At 46.8% G+C, this 20,405-nt stretch overlaps 1 protein-coding gene across 1 annotated transcript in view; it reads left to right on the top strand.

Moving 5' to 3' along the window:
• ttn.1 (titin, tandem duplicate 1) overlaps positions 1–17,576 on the top strand; it is a 163,960-nt gene extending 146,384 nt beyond the window's left edge. Inside the window, 25 exon segments of the mRNA XM_034561711.1 lie at positions 164–466; positions 553–858; positions 1,060–1,350; positions 1,456–1,755; positions 1,942–2,247; positions 2,612–2,914; positions 3,199–3,480; positions 3,622–4,215; positions 4,486–4,773; positions 4,965–5,264; positions 5,342–5,644; positions 5,808–6,110; positions 6,209–6,793; positions 6,880–7,182; positions 7,361–7,660; positions 7,799–8,374; positions 8,466–8,771; positions 8,927–9,532; positions 9,679–14,545; positions 14,630–14,753; positions 14,857–15,052; positions 15,118–15,578; positions 15,658–15,811; positions 16,059–16,385; positions 17,278–17,576. Coding sequence (XP_034417602.1) covers positions 164–466; positions 553–858; positions 1,060–1,350; positions 1,456–1,755; positions 1,942–2,247; positions 2,612–2,914; positions 3,199–3,480; positions 3,622–4,215; positions 4,486–4,773; positions 4,965–5,264; positions 5,342–5,644; positions 5,808–6,110; positions 6,209–6,793; positions 6,880–7,182; positions 7,361–7,660; positions 7,799–8,374; positions 8,466–8,771; positions 8,927–9,532; positions 9,679–14,545; positions 14,630–14,753; positions 14,857–15,052; positions 15,118–15,578; positions 15,658–15,811; positions 16,059–16,385; positions 17,278–17,576 — 12,983 coding nt within the window.
• The last annotated feature ends 2,829 nt before the right edge of the window (positions 17,577–20,405 follow it).

The raw sequence follows: 20,405 nt of genomic DNA, 5'->3' as shown, positions 1-20,405 counted from the left end.
ACTACTCCACAAACACACCTATTCACAAATGTAACACATGAATAATAAAGAATATATTTTTTAAGCATTTCTTAGACCGTTAATATCTGTAAAAAGTCTTCTACTAAATCAGGCTGGCATTAAGGTGACTGACACTATGACACAATCCCTTTTTTTATCACAGCACCTCCTGGCCCTCCAACAAGGCCTTCAGTCTTCAATGTCACTTCTAACACAATGACCCTAAAATGGGAGGAGCCCTACCATGATGGCGGAAGCAAAGTGACAGGCTACTGGATCGAGAAGAAGGAAAGGAACAATATCCTGTGGGTGAGGGAAAACAAGATCCCTTGCTTTGACTGCTACAGCAAGATGGAAGGCCTGGTTGAAGGCCTAGAGTACCAGTTTAGGGTTTATGCCATGAACAGTGCTGGACTGAGCAAAGCCAGCGAGGCCTCCAAGGGAGCAGTTGCTCAAAACCCAGTTGGTGAGTGTTAGCAGTTTGGGATCTCGCTATCCAGTGGCTTCTTGGTTAAAACTCCCTTAATCCAACATGTCTGATCTGTTTTTTAGATTCACCAAGTAAGCCAGAAGTCACAAATGTTACAAGAACCACCGTGTCCCTCAAATGGTCAGCTCCACTGAATGATGGTGGTAGTCCGATTGTGGGCTACATCATTGAGCGTAAGCCGTACACTTTGACCGGTGAAGGCCGCTGGCTCAAGTGTAACTACACCAATGTGGTGGACACGTTCTACACTGTTACCGCACTGGGAGAAGGAGAGCCCTATGAGTTCAGAGTCATCGCCAAGAATGCCAACCAGGTCTTCAGCATCCCCTCAGAGTCCACTGGCTCTGTGCAGTGCAAGACCGATTTTGGTAAGAACTGCATCTGGGATTGAGAAACGATACATCACAATGAAAAGTATTTAATAAAACAATAACATGTGGATGAAAAAGTTTAATGTGTCCGGCTAAGTTAGTGTGAGCAACACCTCAAGACTTAAACATGTAGAATTAATTAAATGTGCAGTCCGATCTTAACAATAAATTGCTTCATAATCATGTTCCTTTTTGCAGAGCCGCCAAAGGCCCAGCTGGACAGCAAACTCCTGTCTGAAACCGTCACGGTCAGAGCCGGTTCAGACCTGGTTCTGGATGCTGCAGTTGGAGGCAGGCCTGACCCCAAGGCTTCCTGGTCAAAGGGCAGCAGGGATCTGGAGTTGTGTGAAAAGTACCACTTGCAGTACACCAACACCAAGGCCATGGCCATCATCAAGTTCTGTGACAGAGATGATACTGGAAAGTACATCCTCACGGTCAGGAACGTTAGCGGAACCAAGACTGCTGAGGTCAACGTCAAAGTGCTTGGTAAGAGAGAGTGCTTTGTTTTTTGCATTGCAGATTACACTTCAAGTATTAGTTTGTCATAGTCATCTTAAGAGTATGACATTGAGCTCACCTGTTTTTTTCCAGACACCCCTGGAGTATGTGAAGGCTGCATTGAGATCAGCAAGATCACAGAGGAGTCGTGCACACTGAGCTGGAAGCCTCCTCTCGAGGACGGCGGTGATGACATCTCCCACTATATCGTGCAGAGGCGAGACACCAACAGACTCAACTGGGTCATCATGCATGCCGAGTGCAAAGAGCTGACCTGCAACATCACAGGACTGTTCAAGGACACAGAGTACCTGTTCAGAGTCCGGGGAGTCAACAAATACGGAGCTGGAGTCCTCTTGCAGTCTCAGCCAATGGTTGCCAGAAACACTTTCAGTAAGTGATTATTGTTGATCAAATTCCAAAAAGGTCTTTGGCCATCAGATCCTGCTATTTTATCTTAAAACATGGATCCCACTAAGATGAAAGCAAGACAAAAACCCTGAGAGCAAACTATTACACTAAAACAACAAATTAAAATATAATAACTTCTCACACTGAATTGCCTTTCCTGTCCTCCAGCTGTGCCAACTCCTCCTGGTGCTCCAGAGATCCTGGTGTCAGGAAAGGACTTTGCCACCATCGAGTGGCTGAAGCCAGAGAGCAATGGCGGCAGCCCGCTGATCCACTACCTGGTGGAGAGGCATGAGAGAAAGAGTGCCCGCTGGGTGAAGGTGAACAGGGACGGAGCTTTCCTGGACACCATGCTGAAGGTGTCCGGTTTGACCGAAGGCAACATCTACCAGTTCAGAGTGACGGCCATCAATAAGGCTGGAGAGAGCGAACCCAGCGAGGTGTCTCTGTATGTTGTATGCAGAGTGCCAACATGTAAGTCCAGTTTGTTCAGATCGTTATAGATCTGTCTTTTGTAACATGACTAATACACATGACATCTATTCATCTGTCCATCCGGGGAGAGGGATCCTCCTCTGTTGCTCTCCTGAAGGTTTATTCCCTTTTTTCCCTGTGAAAGGTTATTTTTGGGGAGTTTTTCCTGATCCGATGTGAGGTCAAAGGTCAGGGATGTCGTATGTGTACAGATTGTAAAGCCCTCTGAGGCAAATTTGTGATTTTGGGCTATATAAAATAAACTGAAATGAACTAATGGGTAACCATGTAGATAAACACATCAGTAGATCCTTATAGATATCACAGGTCTATTGATCGTCGTTCCTGTATCTCCCCCCCCCAGGCACCCCTGCTCCTCCTTCTATCCCTCGTATGACCGACACTCACGCTGACAGCATCAGCCTGGCCTGGTCCCGCCCCGTGGAGGACGGAGGAGCTGATGTGATGGGCTACATCCTGGAGATGCAGGAAGCTGGAGCAGAGGAATGGAAGAAGGCCCATGAGAAGACTTTACGTGCTGCAGAGTACGTGGTGAATGGACTTTCAGCAGGCAAGAAGTACTGCTTCAGAGTGGCCGGCATCAACATCAACGGCACAGGAGACTTCAGTGAGCCATGTGCTGAGACTGAGCCAGTTGAGAGAATTGGTAAGGAATCTGGAAAAGCAAATATCTGTTACCTTTATAGAGAAAGAGATGAGATATAACATATAAGTCCCTTTATACCTTTTTACAGCAAATAAGCAACTGACTTAACATTTTAATCACATTCACCTACAAAATCAACATGCACATCAGGTTTAAATGTGGTTTTACTCTTGACTTTTCTTCTTCCAATAAAGTAAATATGATTGTGTAAGTCTTTCATGATGTGTTAACATTTATAATGCCAACTTTGCAAGCTATATATTAATTATTTCCTTCTCACACAGAAACTCCTGACTTTGAGCTCCACGATGACCTGAAGAAGACCATCTGCCTGCGCGCTGGTGGATCCCTCCGCCTGTTGGTAAACGTTACTGGTCGTCCCGCTCCCGCTATCACCTGGAGCAAACCTGGTGTTGACCTCCACAGCAGAGGCTTCATTGATGTCAACAGCACATCCACCACACTCATCATTGATAGGGTTCACCGCTACGACGCTGGCAAGTACACACTGGTAGCCGAGAATTCTGCCGGGAAACAGGAAGTCAACATTCTGGTCAAGGTCTATGGTAAGTTGATGAAGATGTCACTGAACTGAATTGTCATATTACATAGAGCATATCATTTTAAAATGTGACTTGTTATGATTGTATCTGATACAGTAGCTTTTGGAAATGTTCTATATTGACAACATATAATTGTATTGTTAGATACTCCTGGACCAACTGGAGCAATCAAGATCAAGGAGCTGACCAAGGAGTCTGCAAGCATTTCTTGGGAAGCCCCAACTGTGGATGGCGGTGCTCCTGTCAACAACTACATCATTGAGAGGCGTGAGGCATCCATGAGAGCCTACAAGACCGTCACTTCCAAGTGCAGTAAGACCTCTTACAAGATCGACGGCCTCATGGAGGGCATGCTGTACTACTTCCGGGTCCTCCCTGAGAACATCTATGGTATCGGTGAGCCCTGCGAGACTCCTGACGTCATCCTGGTTTGTGAGGTGCCTCTGCCACCAAACAAGCTGGAGATGATCGACGTCACCAAGAGCACCGTCATCCTGGGCTGGGAGAAGCCCGAGCACGATGGTGGCAGCAGACTGACGGGCTACGTCATCGAAGCCTGCAAGTTTGGCACTGACAAATGGATGAAAGTGGCCACACTGAAGACGACTGAATTTGAGCACACCATCGAGAAGCTGAACGAGAGCGAGCAGTACTTGTTTAGAATCAAAGCAATCAACAGTAGAGGAGCCAGCGAGCCCAAAGAGCTTGTTACTGCCATCACTGTACAGGAACAGAGAGGTAACAGCAGTACAAACACATTTATGCAGAAACATTTACTAAAAGACCTGCACCCTGCTAACCTTTAGCTCTTTAACCATGAGGGTTTGTAAGAGGAAAAGTTAGAAATGCATGTTTGTCAAGGAAACCATGAGGATGTACATGTTAAAAATGTTCTGCCCAGCAGTAACATTTAGAAAAACATCACAGCTCAGTTCATCTACTTACTAACCAAAGTGGGATGCAAACTATAGGTACATTATTTTTACATCTCTCCTTTTTCTTTTCCAGTCATGCCCGTGGTGGACTTCTCCAGTATTCCTCAGAAGGTCGTCAATGTCCTGGCCGGCAAGACTCTGGAGTTGGACCTGCCCATCATTGGCAGGCCTCCTCCAATCTGCTCCTGGTACTTCAGAGATAACAAGCTGAAAGTCACAGATCGTGTCAAGATCAAGAGCTCTGGCAAGTTCTCCAAACTAGCCGTGTCCGAGACCACTATCGACGACACTGGTGACTACTCCCTGGAGGTGAAGAACGCTGTCGGTGTTATCAGCGAGGTCATCAAGGTCATCATCCTCTGTAAGGAACCATCCCTCTTTTGTTATTTAGCTTCATTAAGTATTGCTGATGCTCATCAAGTGCAGGTTACAATAAAGGAATTTCTAAATATACAATATAAGTGCAATCAATAGCAAATATTTTAATAACATTTACGTTTCAGGCCATCAAATTGACTGTAACGATTAATCCTGTAAATCCCCTTTTACCAGCTAAACCTGATGAACCAAAGGGACCCATCAGGATTGATGAGATTGATGCTACCACCGTCAGCTGCAGTTGGGATCCTCCAGCTAGAGATGGCGGAGCTCCTATCAGTGGCTACATGGTGGAACAGCGTGATGCTCACAGACCCGGCTGGGTGCCCGTCTGCGAATCTGTTAGCCGACCTACCTTCAAGTTTGAGAAACTGAATGAGGGTGATGAGTATGTCTTCCGTGCCGCTGCCATTAATCGCTACGGCACTGGAGAATTCCTTCAAACTGAGAACATCACCTGCAGGAGCTTGACGAGTAAGACTTAGCCAATGTGATATACAGACAGAAGTATGTCAACAGAGGTATGGTAACATGTTTATCCTCCTCCACAGATGTGCCTGGACCTGCTGGCCGTCCAACCATCTTTGATGTTTCTCGTGATGGCATGACCGTGGCCTGGAACCCGCCAGATGAAGATGGCGGCCTGGAGGTTTCTGGATACATCATCGAGCGCAAAGAAGTCAGGTCTGACAGATGGGTGCGTGCGAACAAGAATCCCATCACCATGACCAGATACAGGTCGACGGAGCTTATTGAGGGCCTGGAGTATGAACACAGAATCACTGCCATCAATGCCAGAGGACTTAGCAAACCAAGTCTGCTATCCAAACCAGCAGTGGCAACAGATCCCATCGGTAAGAAAACCATTTCAAAGAAAGCCTTGTTATATTTAGACTTTTAGATAACACTGAAGTTACAGTGGGGTGGTCCCACAAGTGTTAAAAGTGCAAGCACAGTCTCATTATATCTTTTGTAGCAGCAGATAAACTTACGTTCATGCTGTTCTTCCCCGTTCAGATCCACCTGGCTGTCCTCAGAACCCAAGGATCACCGATACCACCAAATCCTCTGTGTCGCTGGCTTGGAGTCCTCCCGACGATGAGGGAGATGCAAGGGTGGATGGTTACCTGATTGAGATGCAGAAGGTGGGAACCATGCCTTGGATTAAGTGCAACACCACACCATCTTTAATCTGCGAGTACACACTGACCAAAATGCCACAAGGAGAGGAGTTCAAATTCCGTGTGATGGCCTGCAACGCCGGCGGCTCCGGAGAGCCTGCTGAAGTCCCTGGAACTGTGGCAGTGACTGAGATGCTTGGTAAGGACACAGGTTACATTAACTACCTGCTGTCACTTGTATTTGTTTAAAACTAATGTAGAATTAAACTATTTTTCATAACTATCATTGTCCTCCAGAATCTCCTGACTATGACCTTGAGCTGAAATACAAAGATGTGTACGTTGTACGCCATGGAGGTGTGGTTAGACTCTCTGTGCCCATCAAGGGTAAACCTCAACCAACCTGCAAGTGGTCCAAGGATAGCGGCACAGTCTCCACCATGGCCATGATTGCCTCCACGGATGACACCAGTGAGCTGGTGATCAAGGGAGCCGAAAGGAGTGATTCTGGAGTGTACGACCTCCTGCTGGAGAATAGCGTTGGCAAGAAGAAGGCCCAAATCAAGGTGAAGGTCATCGGCCGCCCATGTGCTCCGGAGGGACCAATGGTCTTTGAGGAAATTCAGGCCAACTCTGTCAAGGTGTCGTGGAAGATGCCCACGGATGACGGTGGCTCAGAGATCCTAGGTTACATCGTAGAAAGACGTGAGGTTGCCAGAAATGCCTGGTACACCGTGGACTCCAGAGTGACTGACACTCAGCTGGCTGTCAAGGGCCTGAAGGAGGGCACAGAGTACCACTTCAAGGTCACAGCTGAAAACTCCTTCGGTATCAGCGCCTCTCTGAAGTCAGAGCAGCCACTGGTACCCAAGACTCCTATCTGTAAGTATTCCTCTTTTTCAGTCTTTAAACAGTATGAGACCATTTTGTAATGACTCAAAGAATACTCTGCATTTTTTTTAAACCAGGTCCCCCTGAGCCTTCAAGTACCCCACCAGAGATCATGGACATCACCAAGAGCTCTGTGGCCTTGGCCTGGTCCAGACCAAAGGACGACGGTGGTTCTACCATCACTGGCTACTTTGTTGAATACAAGGTGGTGTCAGCTGAAACGTGGTCCCGACACCAGACCAAGATCACCTCCACCATGTTTACTCTGCCTGGACTCACCCCTGACGCAGATTACCAGTTCCGCATTGTTGCTGTCAACAATATCGGCGAGAGCGAGGCTGGTCCTGTGTCTGACCCAGTCACATGCAAGGATCCATTCGGTGAGTCTCCACTGATGATGAATAGCACTATAGTTGATTAATTTTTCTTCAATCAGTTTATCAAGGCGACTTCCAAATTATTGTCGCTCTCTCAGTAAAGTTTTTCAAACAACACCAGAATAAAAAGGCAAAGTGTTTTCTGTTGGTCACAAAATGAATACATTTTCTTTTCTTCCAGACAAACCAAGTCAACCAGGCGAGATCGACACAGTGAATGTAACAAAGAACTTCGTCACCATCCGCTGGCAAGCACCAGAGTGCGATGGTGGAAAGGAGGTCTTAGGCTACTGGGTGGAGTACAGGAAGTCCATTGAGAGCACCTGGAAGAAGTCCAACAAGCAGAGACTGAAGGAAAAGGAGTTCACCATGCCTGGACTGGCTGAGGCAACAGAGTACGAGTTCAGAGTGTTTGCTGAGAATGAGACGGGAATGAGTAGACCTCGTAGAACTGCCACATGCATCAAGACCAAACTGAGTGGTGAGTACACTGTAGTATAGTGTGAACATTATTTGTAAGCATTTTCCCAACTTGCTTTTCCCGAGTGACATTTACTATAAAACATTACTAAATGTAACAAACTTTTCCTAAATATTAATCCTTGTTTTGTATCTACAGTTGAAACTAAACCAGGCCTGAGAAAGGAAATGGATGAAGTAACTGCCAAGCTTGGCCAGCCTGGTATCATGAAGTGCCAGATTATTGGCAGACCTCTCCCTGACATCAAGTGGTACCATGCCAGCAAGGAGATTATTGAGTCCCGCAAGTATGAGATGAGCTCTGATGGCCGCAATCACTCGCTGTCTATTATGACAGATCAGCAGGAGGACGAGGGAGAGTACACTTGCAAAGCCATCAACGACGCCGGAGAAGCCGAGACCACAGGCCTTCTGGTGTTGGAGGCTGCTGCATCCTTCCACCCTGATTACCCGCTGAAGGAAACCTACTACGCCGGCCTGGGATCTACTCTGCGCATCCATGCCGTCTACATAGGCCGCCCTGAGCCAAAGATTATGTGGCTGCATGGAGCAAAGACCCTGGAGAACACAGAGGACACCAGCATTGAGACCACCGAGCACTACACACACCTGGTGATCAAGAACGTGCAGCGCAGAATTCATGGAGGCAAATACAGGATCAGACTGCACAACCACTTTGGCAGGGCTGACACTGCATTCAATGTCGAGATTTACGGTATGTTCATGTGCATTTATTGCAGTGAGTGCACCAAAGCATGGATTTCTAAAAATATTAGATTTATAATTTATATCTATACTGTTTCCAGACAAACCCGAGGTCCCTCAGGGTCCCATTGTGCTCGATGCTCTCCTCAAGAACTCCGTCATAATCAGCTGGAAGGCTCCCAAGGACGACGGAGGTTGCATGATTACCAACTATATAGTGGAGAAACGTGAGGACAAGGAAGGCGCCGAGTGGGAACTGGTGTCGTCATCCATAAATGGCATATCCTGCCGTGTGCCCAACCTCATTGACAGTTCCGGATACTTCTTCCGTGTGTACGCCCAGAATCGCTATGGCAACAGTGAGCCACTGGAACTCGCATCCCCAATCCTGATCAAGAGCCAGCTGCGTAAGTTTCATCCAATATCCAATACATTTTTCTGAATACTTCATAAATTCATGACTTACAATGTAACCATATAACTTTAATACACTGCATCAATCCACATGTTAAGTATGCAAGCTTCTGACAAGGTTTCTAAATTTATATATTCTGGTCCACAGAGAAACCATCACCGCCTCTGTCACCAGTTGTTTCCGGAGTTACCAAGGACTCCTGTGTGGTTTCCTGGAAGCCTCCGCTCAGCGATGGTGGCTCCAAGATCAAGAGTTATAGCCTTGAGAAGAAGCACAAGAAGGACAAGAAAGAATGGAGCGATTGGACTCTGGCGACCACAGACGAGATCAAACAGACAGTGTTCTCCATCAAGCATCTGACTGAGGGCGTTGAGTGCATCTTCCGTGTGAAGTGTGAGAACCTTGGGGGACAGAGTGACTACAGCGAGGAGACCGCTCCTATCGTTCCAACCACAGCCGTTGAGATTCGTGCACCTGCTTTCAAGGAAGAGCTGAGGAACATGAGCATCAAGTTCAAGAGCAATGCTACCCTTGTCTGCAAGATCACAGGGCAACCCAAGCCTGTAATTAAATGGTTCAGACGAGGAAAGGAGATCCACTCCGATGGCAAAAAGATTAAGATACAAGAGTTCAAGGGAGGTTACCACCAGCTGGTCATCACCGAGGCTGATGAGGAAGACTCCACTGTGTACCAGATCAGGGCCACCAATCAGGGAGGCTCCATCTGTGCTACAGTCTCTCTGGATGTGGAAAGTAAGTTCACAGATACCCAATTTCTCCAACTAGATCATTGTTTTCTAACACTTACTTGTAAACCAATGCAAACATATTAAACTAATTTTAAAATGTACAGTAACTAAAATGTGACATCTCACTTCAACAATTTTTCTCATTTCCAGTCCCTGCAAAGATTCACCTGCCAAAGAACCTGAAGGACAAGGAAGCCATCCCCGCTCTGCGCGGAGAGGTGGTCAATATCAAGATTCCTTTCGGCGGCAAACCAGATCCTGTCATCACATGGCAGAAGGGACAAGATCTTATTGACAGCAATGGCCACTACCAGGTCATCGTCACCAGATCATTTACTTCTTTAGTGTTCACCAACGGAGTCGAGAAGAAAGATGCTGGTTTCTACATTGTCTGTGCCAAGAACAGATTCGGCATTGACCAGCAGACAGTTGAGCTGGATGTCGCTGACGTTCCTGATCCTCCACGTGGTGTCAAAGCCAGTGACGTCTCCAGAGACACCGTCACACTGAACTGGGTGGTCCCAGCGAACGATGGAGGCAGCCGGGTTATTAGCTACATCATTGAGAAATGCCCCACCACTGCTGAGAGGTGGGAGCGTGTTGCCCAGTCCCGCGACACCCACTACACTGTTACCAATCTTTTTGGAGGAACCAGCTATCAATTCAGAATCATTGCTGAGAACAAATTTGGACAGAGTGCTCCATCTGAGACCAGCGGACCTGTCATGACCAAGGAGGACAAATCCAGAGTTCTGCTCTACGACAGGGAGGTTGACGACACTGGACGTGTCCCCAAGGGCAAGGTTAACTCTGATGCCAAGAACATGCATAACAAATATGCCATTGCAGAGGAATTGGGCCGAGGACAGTTTGGCATTGTCCACCGCTGTGTTAACATCAGCTCTGAGAAGACCTACATGGCTAAATTCTTCAAGGTGAGAGGCGCCGATCAAGCAATTGTCAAGAAAGAAATTACAACATTGAATCTGGCCAAACACACCAACTACCTTCTCCTCCACGAGTCTTTTGAGAGCCCTGAGGAGCTGGTGATGGTCTATGACTTTATCTCTGGCGTTGACATTTTTGAGCGCCTGAACACAGCTGAGTTTGAACTCAATGAGCGAGAGATTGTCAACTATATCCGGCAGATCTGCTCAGCTCTTGAGTTCCTACATGCTGAGAGCTATGGACACTTTGATATCAGACCAGAGAACATTGTGTACACAACTAGAACCAGCTCTAATGTGAAGATTATTGAGTTGGGCCAGTCCAGACACCTGACTCCTGGAGAACAAATCAAGATCCAGTATACCACTGCAGAGTACGCTGCTCCTGAGATGCACCAGTGTGACATGGTTAGCAGTGTCACTGACATGTGGTCGGTTGGTGTCCTTGCCTATGTGCTTCTCAGTGGACTTAATCCATTCACAGCGGAGACCAACCAACAGATGATTGACAACATTTCAAATGCAGCTTACAGTTACGATGACGAGTCCTTCAAGCAGGTTAGTGTCGAGGCATTAGACTTCACCGACCGCCTAATGACAAAGGAACGTAAGCATCGTATGAATGCTGCTGAGGCTCTGGCTCATCCCTGGCTGACCAAGCCCACAGAGGAGATCGGCACCAGAGCGATCCAAACAGGAAGGCACAAGAGATACTACCAGACAATGGTGAAGAAAGAGTGGAAAACTGTCGTCTCTGCAGCTCGAGTGGCCAGCGGGGGCTCCATCAGATCCCAGCGTGGTGTCTTTATCGCCAAGGTGAAGATTGCTCCGTTTGAACACGGTCCTGTTGGAGGCCAGATTGGCCATGCAGTGGTGAATGAGGGAGACAATGTGAAATTCACCTGCAGCATTGACAACTATGATAGCACTACTGAAGTGACATGGTACTGTGGCGTCAGGCAACTTGAAGCTGGTGTCAAATGTGAAATTGAGTATGAAGATGGCCTGGCTGTAATCACCATCAACAAGGTCACAAGAGCAGACGATGGCACCTACAGATGCAAGGTTGTGAATGAGTATGGTGAGGACAGTGCCTACGCAGAGTTGTTCGTCAACGGTGTTAGATCTTACCGTGACTTTTTCACCACCCGTGTGGTCAAGAGAACAAAGCGCAGAGTCGACACTGCCAGGATGCTTCAGAAGCCTCCGGAGTTCACCCTTCCTCTGGTCAACCGTACAGCCTACATTGGTGAGGATTTGCGCTTTAGCGTAACCATCACTGTTCACCCTGAGCCTCGCGTCATCTGGCACAAATCCGGACAGAAGCTCATCCCTGGAGAAGATGAGAAGAAATACACCTTCATCAGCGACAAGGGTCTGTACCAGATGATTATCCACAAACTTGATGATGAGGATGATGCAGAGTACAGCGTTGTGGCCCGTAACAGGTATGGGGACGACAGCTGCAAGGCCCGTCTTACCGTTGTTCCTCGACCCAAACCAGCAGACCTCACCCTGAGGCCAATGTTCAAACGCCTGCTCGCAAACGTAGAATGCAGGGAGGGCCAGAATGTGCGCTTTGAGATTAGAGTATCGGGCCATCCCATACTGAAGTGGGAGAAGGATGGCATGCCTTTAGCCTTTGGACCATCTATTGAGGTTGTACATGAGGGTCTGGATTACTTCATCCTTCACGTGAGAGACACTCTCCCTGAGGACTCTGGTGTGTACAGAGTTACTGCTACCAACTCTGCTGGATCTGCCAGTTGCCAGGCTACGCTCAAAGTGGAACGCGTCACTCATGTAAAGAAAGAATATGAGCCCAGTGAAAAGGAGAAGAAATTGATGGCTGGAAAAGAGTTATTAGAAAAAAAGGTTAGGCTGTCTCAGATTTTGTCTGACACTGTCTTTATACCTTTACCACCTGTAGCAGTTCAGGCTGTCAGGGAGGCAGCCACCATGTTCAAACCTGCTGTGACGACTAAGAAGGGTGAGAAGACCGAGGCTGAGATAAAGAAAGAAAAGGAGGAGAGGAAGAAGCGGGCAGATGAGAAGAGGCTGCGTATGCCCTATGACGTCCCCCCTCCTCGTGTCATTAACCCAGCTGTTCTTGAGGAGGATGTAGAAATAAAACACTTTCAGCCACTCTCTGACATGAAATGGTACAAGAAGCTGCGGGATCAGTACGAGTTCCCTGAGCCTATGGATAAAATCAAGCAGAAGAGGATGAAGCGAATCCGCCTCTCCAGGTGGGAGCAGTTCTATGAGGTGCCTATCAGGATTAAGGACCAGTATAAGCCTAAGTGGCGCATCTCGTCCATGACTCAGGATGACTTGGAGACTGTGAGGCCTTCAAGGCATCGCACTCCTTCCCCTGAGCTGGAGGCCTACCGCAGGATCAGGAGACGGTCCCTGGGTGACCTGTCGGACGAGGAGTTACTGCTGCCTGTGAATGAGTACCTGGCCATGAAGAGAATTGAGGAGGAAAGGCTTCGTCTGGAGGAAGAGCTGGAGCTCGGTTACTCTGCTTCTCCACCTAGCTTCAGCCCAGTTCGGTTTGAGCTGTCCGCCCTGCGTCCTTCATCTCCAAGAAAAGTCTACAGTGATGACGAAGAGGGAGAAGAAATCCGCACATATGACTCCTACCGAATTCCATCTAAATACGAGGCTGGCCCAAGTTTTGTTGACCTCCGCCAGCGTCACGACAAAGCCACATACAAACCTCCAAGACAGAGGGCGTATGAAGAGAGGGAGGATCAGGAGCTGCTGCGCCCATACACCACTGCTCAGAGGATGTCTACTTACAAGAGTGAACTCAAGCACATGGAGTTTGAGGAGAAGACTCGAACCTTCAAAAAGGAATCAACTGTAACTGTTGCAAAAGTCTCTCGAGAAATTGATTCTGAACACCTGACATCTTTTACCTCAGAATATGTTCCTAAACCAATCAAGAAGCTCCAAATGCCTGAAGTCGGGAGGCGTTCTCCTACCCTAGAACGGTCTGCCAAGACTGAAGAGACCCTTCCTAAAGTTGACTATGCTTCCAGGTATGAAGAGAGAAAGCAGGCTCTGAGGTCAGAGAGAAGATCAATGGAGAGGACAGTTGAGGTGGTAACACAGGCTCCTTTCAGCCTTGATCACGCCCCACGTATTACAATCAGGATGCGATCTCATCGCGTACCCTATGGGTCCAGCACAAGGTTCACCCTGAATGTCCAGACCAAACCAGAGCCTGAGGTCCAGTGGTTCCATAATGGAAAAGAGATTCATCAGACAAGCAAATATCACATGACCAACATCAGTGGGGTTCTGACTCTCAAGATCATCAACTGTGTGACTGAAGATGCCGGCACGTACCGCGTGGTCTGCAAGAACACCAAAGGAGAGACTACCGACTATGCTACGTTGGATGTAGCAGGAGAAGAATATGCTGCCTTCTCTTCATTCCGCAAAGATGAGGAGCCTCCATCCGCCCATCTGCCCGAAATGACCAGAACAGAGGTGTATCACGTCTCCTCCTCTAAAACAACAGTGAAGGAGAGTGTGACTGAAACTGTGAAAAAGACCACCACTATTGTTGAGAAGCCAAGGGAAAAGCCTGGTGTTCCTGCCAAGATCCTGACCAAACCACAGTCACTGATTGTAGAGGAGGGAAGCCTTGCCAGGTTTGAGTGTGATGTGGATGGCGAACCAGCACCTTCTATTAACTGGCTGCACGAAGGAACAGTTATTGGTTCCTCTGCCCGTCACCACATTGTCTCAACTCAGTACAGCTCCTATTTCGAGATCTCAGCTGTTGAGACATTAGATGAAGGAAGCTACAGTCTGCTGGTGGAAAATGCTGGAGGCAAACAAGAGGCCCATTTCACTCTGGCCATTCGCAAGTCTGAGTCCAAGGAGGAAGTAGTCGCCCCTCCCAGAATCACCTCCCCAGAGGCCAAATCCCCTCTTGCCAAATCCCCTGAACCTGTCAAAACTCCTCAGAGAGTCAAGTCCCCTGAACCAATCAAGTCACCTCAGAGAATGAAGTCTCCAGTCTCACCAAAGTCCCCAACACCAAAGTCCCCAACTCCCAAATCCCCAACTCAATCTGAGAAGGAATGGGGCACTTCTCCAATCAAGTCACCAAAGAGAGTGATGTCACCAACTCTTGAAAAGAAGCCTACCTTCTTGGTCGGGCTAAGTGACGTCACTGCAGCCTCTGACTCCATCGTCAAGCTCTCAGTGAAGGTGACCGGAGAGCCTAAACCTGCAATCTCATGGATGAAGGACGGACAGGTAACTGATTATAACACTTAAACTGTTTTACTGTTCATGTCAATTATTTATGGATGTAAAGAATGACTGAATTATAACTGAATTATGTTGTCATGATTGACAGGCTTTGTCTCAGGGAGGGAAGTATGAAACCTTTGAGGAGTATGGCTCAGCTTATCTTGAGATCTATGAAGTGGAGGTCTCCGATAGCGGGCTGTACACGTGCACTGCTACCAGTGGTGCTGGAGTAGTGTCAACAGCCTGCACAGTCACTGTACGAGGTAAGACAACAAGTATCCCTCATCAACCTGCCGCTAAAAGCATTCAAACTGTTTCCTGACATAAACTCTTACATTTGTTTCCCTTTTAGGCTCCAGAAACAAAGCAATCTCTGAAGTCATGAAACAGGAAATGGCCCATGATGAGGTCCTGTCCTCTGTGAAGGAGGTCAAGTCCTCCCACAGCCAGATGTGCACCACGGAGGGACAGTCTCTGACGCTGAGGGCCAACATCTCCGGGGCCTCCGACATCAGGTGGATCCTAAACGGGGTGGAACTGGCCAACTCGGACCAGTACAGATACGGAGTGTCTGGAAACGAACAGACCCTGACCATCAGGTCGGTCAGCCAGCGTGAGCAGGGGATCGTCACATGTCAGGCTCAAACGAAGCGAGGCCTGGTCCGGTGTCAGTTCGACAGCGCGGTCACGGCCGAGCGCTCAGACGCACCCCACATCCTGGTGCAGCCCAGGTCCCAGAATGTGAATGAGGGACAAAATGTCAAATTCACATGTGAACTTGCAGGAGAGCCGACCCCTGAAGTGGAGTGGTTGAAAGACAACATGATTGTGAGTAGTATTTGTGGTTTGTTTTGGAGGTAAATTTAGCAAAAGAAACCTGTGTTTCTAAACACAACTCTCTTTGCAGATATCTGTCACATCAAACATGAAACTGAGCCGCTCCAGGACTCTGTACACTCTGGAGATTTGTGAGGCCACAGTTGCAGACAGTGGGAAATACACGATAAAAGCCAAAAATCAGTGTGGACAGTGCTCTGCAACCTCTTCCCTCAACGTCATCAGTAAGTGTCTGCTGCATATTCACTAAACACAATTAAACACTCTGTCTCAGTGTGTTTAATTGGCCTGGAGACTAAAATCTGTGATGAAAAATGACGCTTTGATTGCACCAAAGAAACACTTTAATTTAACAATCGAACCAAAGCCAATGCACTTGAGCCTCCGGCTTCCACTCCGTGTTTGCACACCGTGTCTGTACTCGTGCACATTGTGATATGAGAAATGTGCTTGTCATTTGCATTCACACAGCTCTTGTTGAAGAACCAACACAAATCATTATTGTGGAGCAAAGATCTTCAACTGGCGCTGCTGCCAGCATGCAGAAACACATGTCGGGCTCATCAGCTCTTATGGAGGCATCTTCCATGCAGGCCGTCGGTTACAGCAGCAGCTCCCGCTCTGCTGCCGAGTATTCGTTTGAGAGCATGTCTGCGGCGAGCATGTCCGCCATGACGGCTGAGTCCATGCTCTCCATGAGCTCCATGAGCTCCAGCAGCCAAATGATGGAAATGTCTACTCACTCGCATGCTGAGGCCTCCTCCTCGCTGAGGGCCCTCACAGCCGGGGGAAAACAAGGTGAGGTGCATGAATCTGTTTAACTTCAGCACAAAATAACAGGACGTAAAGACCTGAGTGTCTTCATGGGTATAGATGGAAGCTGAATATGAACGTGAAGTGAAGAAGGGAGTCCTGCTGGTGTCGGCTTTTGAGATTTTTTACATTGATGGTGACATTTCAGTCACAAGAAATAAGCCAGTTCCTACCAAAGAATACGCATAGTGGGAATAATGGATAATAAAAATCATCAGTCAGCTGCCAATGAAGTAGATTCTCGGCTCATTTCACAAGCTGGGAAGTTTGTTTGAAACTTCCACAGAGTTCAAACTAAATGTCCCGTCTGCAAAGAAGAAGCTGTAATAAAAGTTCATATTTATTGTACGACCATCCACCAAACAAAGATGGCAGCCTGAAGTAACGTAACACAAAGAAGAAAGATTATTTTATTTTATCTCAAGATTCAAGGCCACCAAAGTTTCAGATACTTGACGATTTTGGAAATATGGAATACACCCAGTTATATTTGTAAAATAGGATATCTATCGCCTGTCTGCATGTCTCAGCTGCACTGGGGCCAAATCGTTTTGGCCCAGAAGAGGCGGGTCTAAGAAGCAGTTTAGCCTATTACTAAATAAAGATATAAATGAGTGACATGCAACTTATTATACATCAAATGTGAAATGATAGTAAATAAGAGTAATGTAGATACATGACAGGTAAGGCAACTTTATATTTAGGCACAAGATGTTAAAGTAAAAAGGTTAAACATTTATTTTACCCTCATTAACCCTCAAACCATGCGCCGGTCCTTTGACTTCTTAAATTCTGGCTTATTTCTATGATTTATTGATGATGCTCAAGTACATTCTTTTCACCAACCCCCTGACCTGGTTCTCCTGCTCGTCACCAGGCGCGCCCCCGAAGATCGAAGCTCTCCCGCAGAACGTGAGCGCCGAGGCGGGGAAGCCCCTCACTCTGGCGGGCGTCTTCTCCGGAGAGCCCGCCCCCTCCGCCCAGTGGCTCCGCTCGGGTCGACCCATCCCCGGCGGGGACGAGCGGTGCCGCGTGGAGAGCACCGCCGCCCTCTCCACCCTGGTGATCTCCGCGGTGAAGGAGGCCGACGGCGGCGCGTACACCCTGCGGCTGTGCAACGAGCTCGGCTCCGACTCCGCCACCGTCAACGTCAACGTCCACGTCCGGTCCATGTAAAAAAAATAAAAAGAAGAAAGTTAATTTATTCCCCCGCTTCCAGAACCTTTTTATTTAGAGAATTAGCGAAATAATCGACACGATAAAGATCTGGATTTCTGTTCTTGTAAATATGAACTATTTTTGTACCAATCTTGACATTAATTTATGCCAAACTAGACCGAGTCTAAAGTTGTTATAAAATGTGCCATATTGGATAACTATGACTTAGGATTTTTGATCCATTTTTCTGTGACATGTACATAATGTATATAGCCGAATTGAACGGTTATGGGGAATGTATGCATAGTTATTTATGACAATAATATGAACTGAAACTAAATGAAACTACAATCGACAGGAGAAAGTTCCTCATGAACGAATACCCTGTCGAGCAACTAAACGTTGTGCCTCAACGCTAAGTTGAAGTCTAAAGATCGCCTCAACAGGTGAGAGGCTCCCTGTTGACGTCACGTAACCAAGACAACCGTATTGTTTGGGTTCGATATTACAAGTTTCCTACGAGCCTGGAAGGCCCCGCGCGCTGTTAGCTTCACCCTCAGCGAGCAGCGCGCGCGGCCTCGAGAGCTCAGACCGACTGCGTCGCGCTGAGTGTGCGCGGCCTGCACTCCTCAGCGTTTTAGAGTCATTTTTATTTTTAAGAGCGCCGTTTCTGCTCCGGATGGCCGGCTCGGCTTCCGTACACTAGCGACATCTCCTGGCCATTAAAGACAGGAAGCCGCCGGCTCTGCGGCGCAGGAGCGGCGCCGTCTCTCGGAGGATCGCTAGCTAGCTAATGTGTGTTCAGAGTGGGGTGTTTGTAGCTTTTAGTCGTTTTCCTCCTCCTCCTCGGCTCCGTCTCCTGTGAGACACGAGCAACGAGGCCCTGACCTTTGATTGATTGTATTATTACTATATTTCATCCTCCTTGAGTTGTATGCATTTCTGATTGAATAAAGCATGATTACAGCACTACTCACCTTCTCCTGTTTATTGTATGTTTTCTGCTCACACGCACACACACACACAAGCCTGTATCAGGTGTGTGTGACTCAGGGGGCGGGGTCATGGGTGTGTGTGTGTGTTAGCCGTTAGCCGCTAGCTTCTCTGTTTCTATAAACGAGTAGAATATAAATACAATATGTAATATTATGGCCACCGTTACACACACTACATCTCCCAGAATGCCTCAGCACTCACCCAGGTGTAGGTGCTTAAGCCACCTAATTGAGGCAGGACTTAAGAACAGGCTGGGGAACCAAACAGGGGAACCACTATAAAGGGTTAGAACCAGTGGCGGCTGGCCAATAGAGGGCCACAGGGCCTGGCCCCACCCACCTTGAGCCACAAAAAAGAAAAAGTATACAGAAATTATAATATTTATTAATTATACAAATTCTCAATATTTGTGTTTTGGAAATATGGAATATACCCAGTAATATTTGTAAAATAGGATATCTGCGCAAAATATATGCTTTTCCTGCACGTCTCAGCTGATCTGGGGCCGAATCGTTTTGGCCCAGAAGAGACAGGTCTAAGAAGCATTTTAGCCTTTTACTGATTAAAGATGAGTGATATACAATTTAGCCAATCAGCTTCCTGTAATGGGTTCAGCTTTGGGCCAAAGTCCTCTGGCCCAAAAGCTGCACGTCAGGCGCTTTTTTAACGACATGACAACGGCCAGTGTGAGCACGAGCACGAGCACTTCTCTTCCAAGAAGACCCGACCCGGTAAAACCTCTCCTCCAAGACCCGTTTGAGAGAAGAACTTTGGAGGAGAAACTACAGCTGGGCCCAGATCAACCGGACTTAAGAAGATGAGAACACATGAGAACTCCTCAAGCAGCCATATTGGGCAAAGTGAACGTCGCTACCAGCTGGAGGACGGACACAGGATGGAGGTGAAGAAACACAATGAGGAGGTGGATAGAAACAGGCTCACTTTAACCCTACAAGGTTCATAGGGGCAACTTAAAATATAAACATGTTCTATTAGATTATATATGTGTGTGATTTATATTATACAATATTTATATTTTATTATAATATATTCATATTGTATATATATTAGATGGTATTTATATATCATATTATACTGATTATTATATATATATATATATATATATATATATATATATATACTTATTCCATAATAAGATGTCCTTATTATGTAAGTGTTGGAATAAATGTAGTAGAAATGTGTGTTTGATACTTTTTTTGCATTGAATACTGGGATGTTTGCTGACATTGATTGGATGGCCCTACCAAAAGAAATTCCACCAGCCGTCACTGTTTAGAACGGTTAAGAAGAAGAAGACCTTGGGACCAGGATCCAGGGAAACCATGTTGAGTTTAAGGAACCTCCTTTTCCTCTGGGATGCTTTATGTTTGTTGGTGGATTTTGAGTTTGATTGAAGGAAGTACCTGAGTTTCCTGTTTTATGGAATAATACAACTTCACCTCATTATATAGCTAATTTGTGTGTATATATATACATATATACTAAATATATATACTATACGTATATATACTATATATGTACTGTATATATATATATATATATATATGTACTGTATATATATATATATATATATATATATATATATATATATATATATATATATATACAAAAATTAGATGCCACGTGCGGCTGATGAACTATGAGCTGCTTTTGACACTGTGGGTCACTATGATGATAATAGTAATAATCTGTGAGACTTTGTGCTCACCAACCATAACCTTTGTGTGAAAGGTTCCTATTTAAGGTGGAGGGTTCACCAGGACAGAACGAGGTCCAGGTGAAGGACTGAAGGTTAGCAAACATAGAAGCAGCAAGAAAACAAGGTACCAT

This window comes from Cyclopterus lumpus, chromosome 21, assembly GCF_009769545.1.
Source record: "Cyclopterus lumpus isolate fCycLum1 chromosome 21, fCycLum1.pri, whole genome shotgun sequence".
NCBI classification, from domain to species: Eukaryota; Metazoa; Chordata; class Actinopteri; order Perciformes; family Cyclopteridae; genus Cyclopterus; species Cyclopterus lumpus.
Note: the sequence above shows the minus strand (reverse complement) of the source record. Positions and strands in the feature narration are given on the sequence as shown.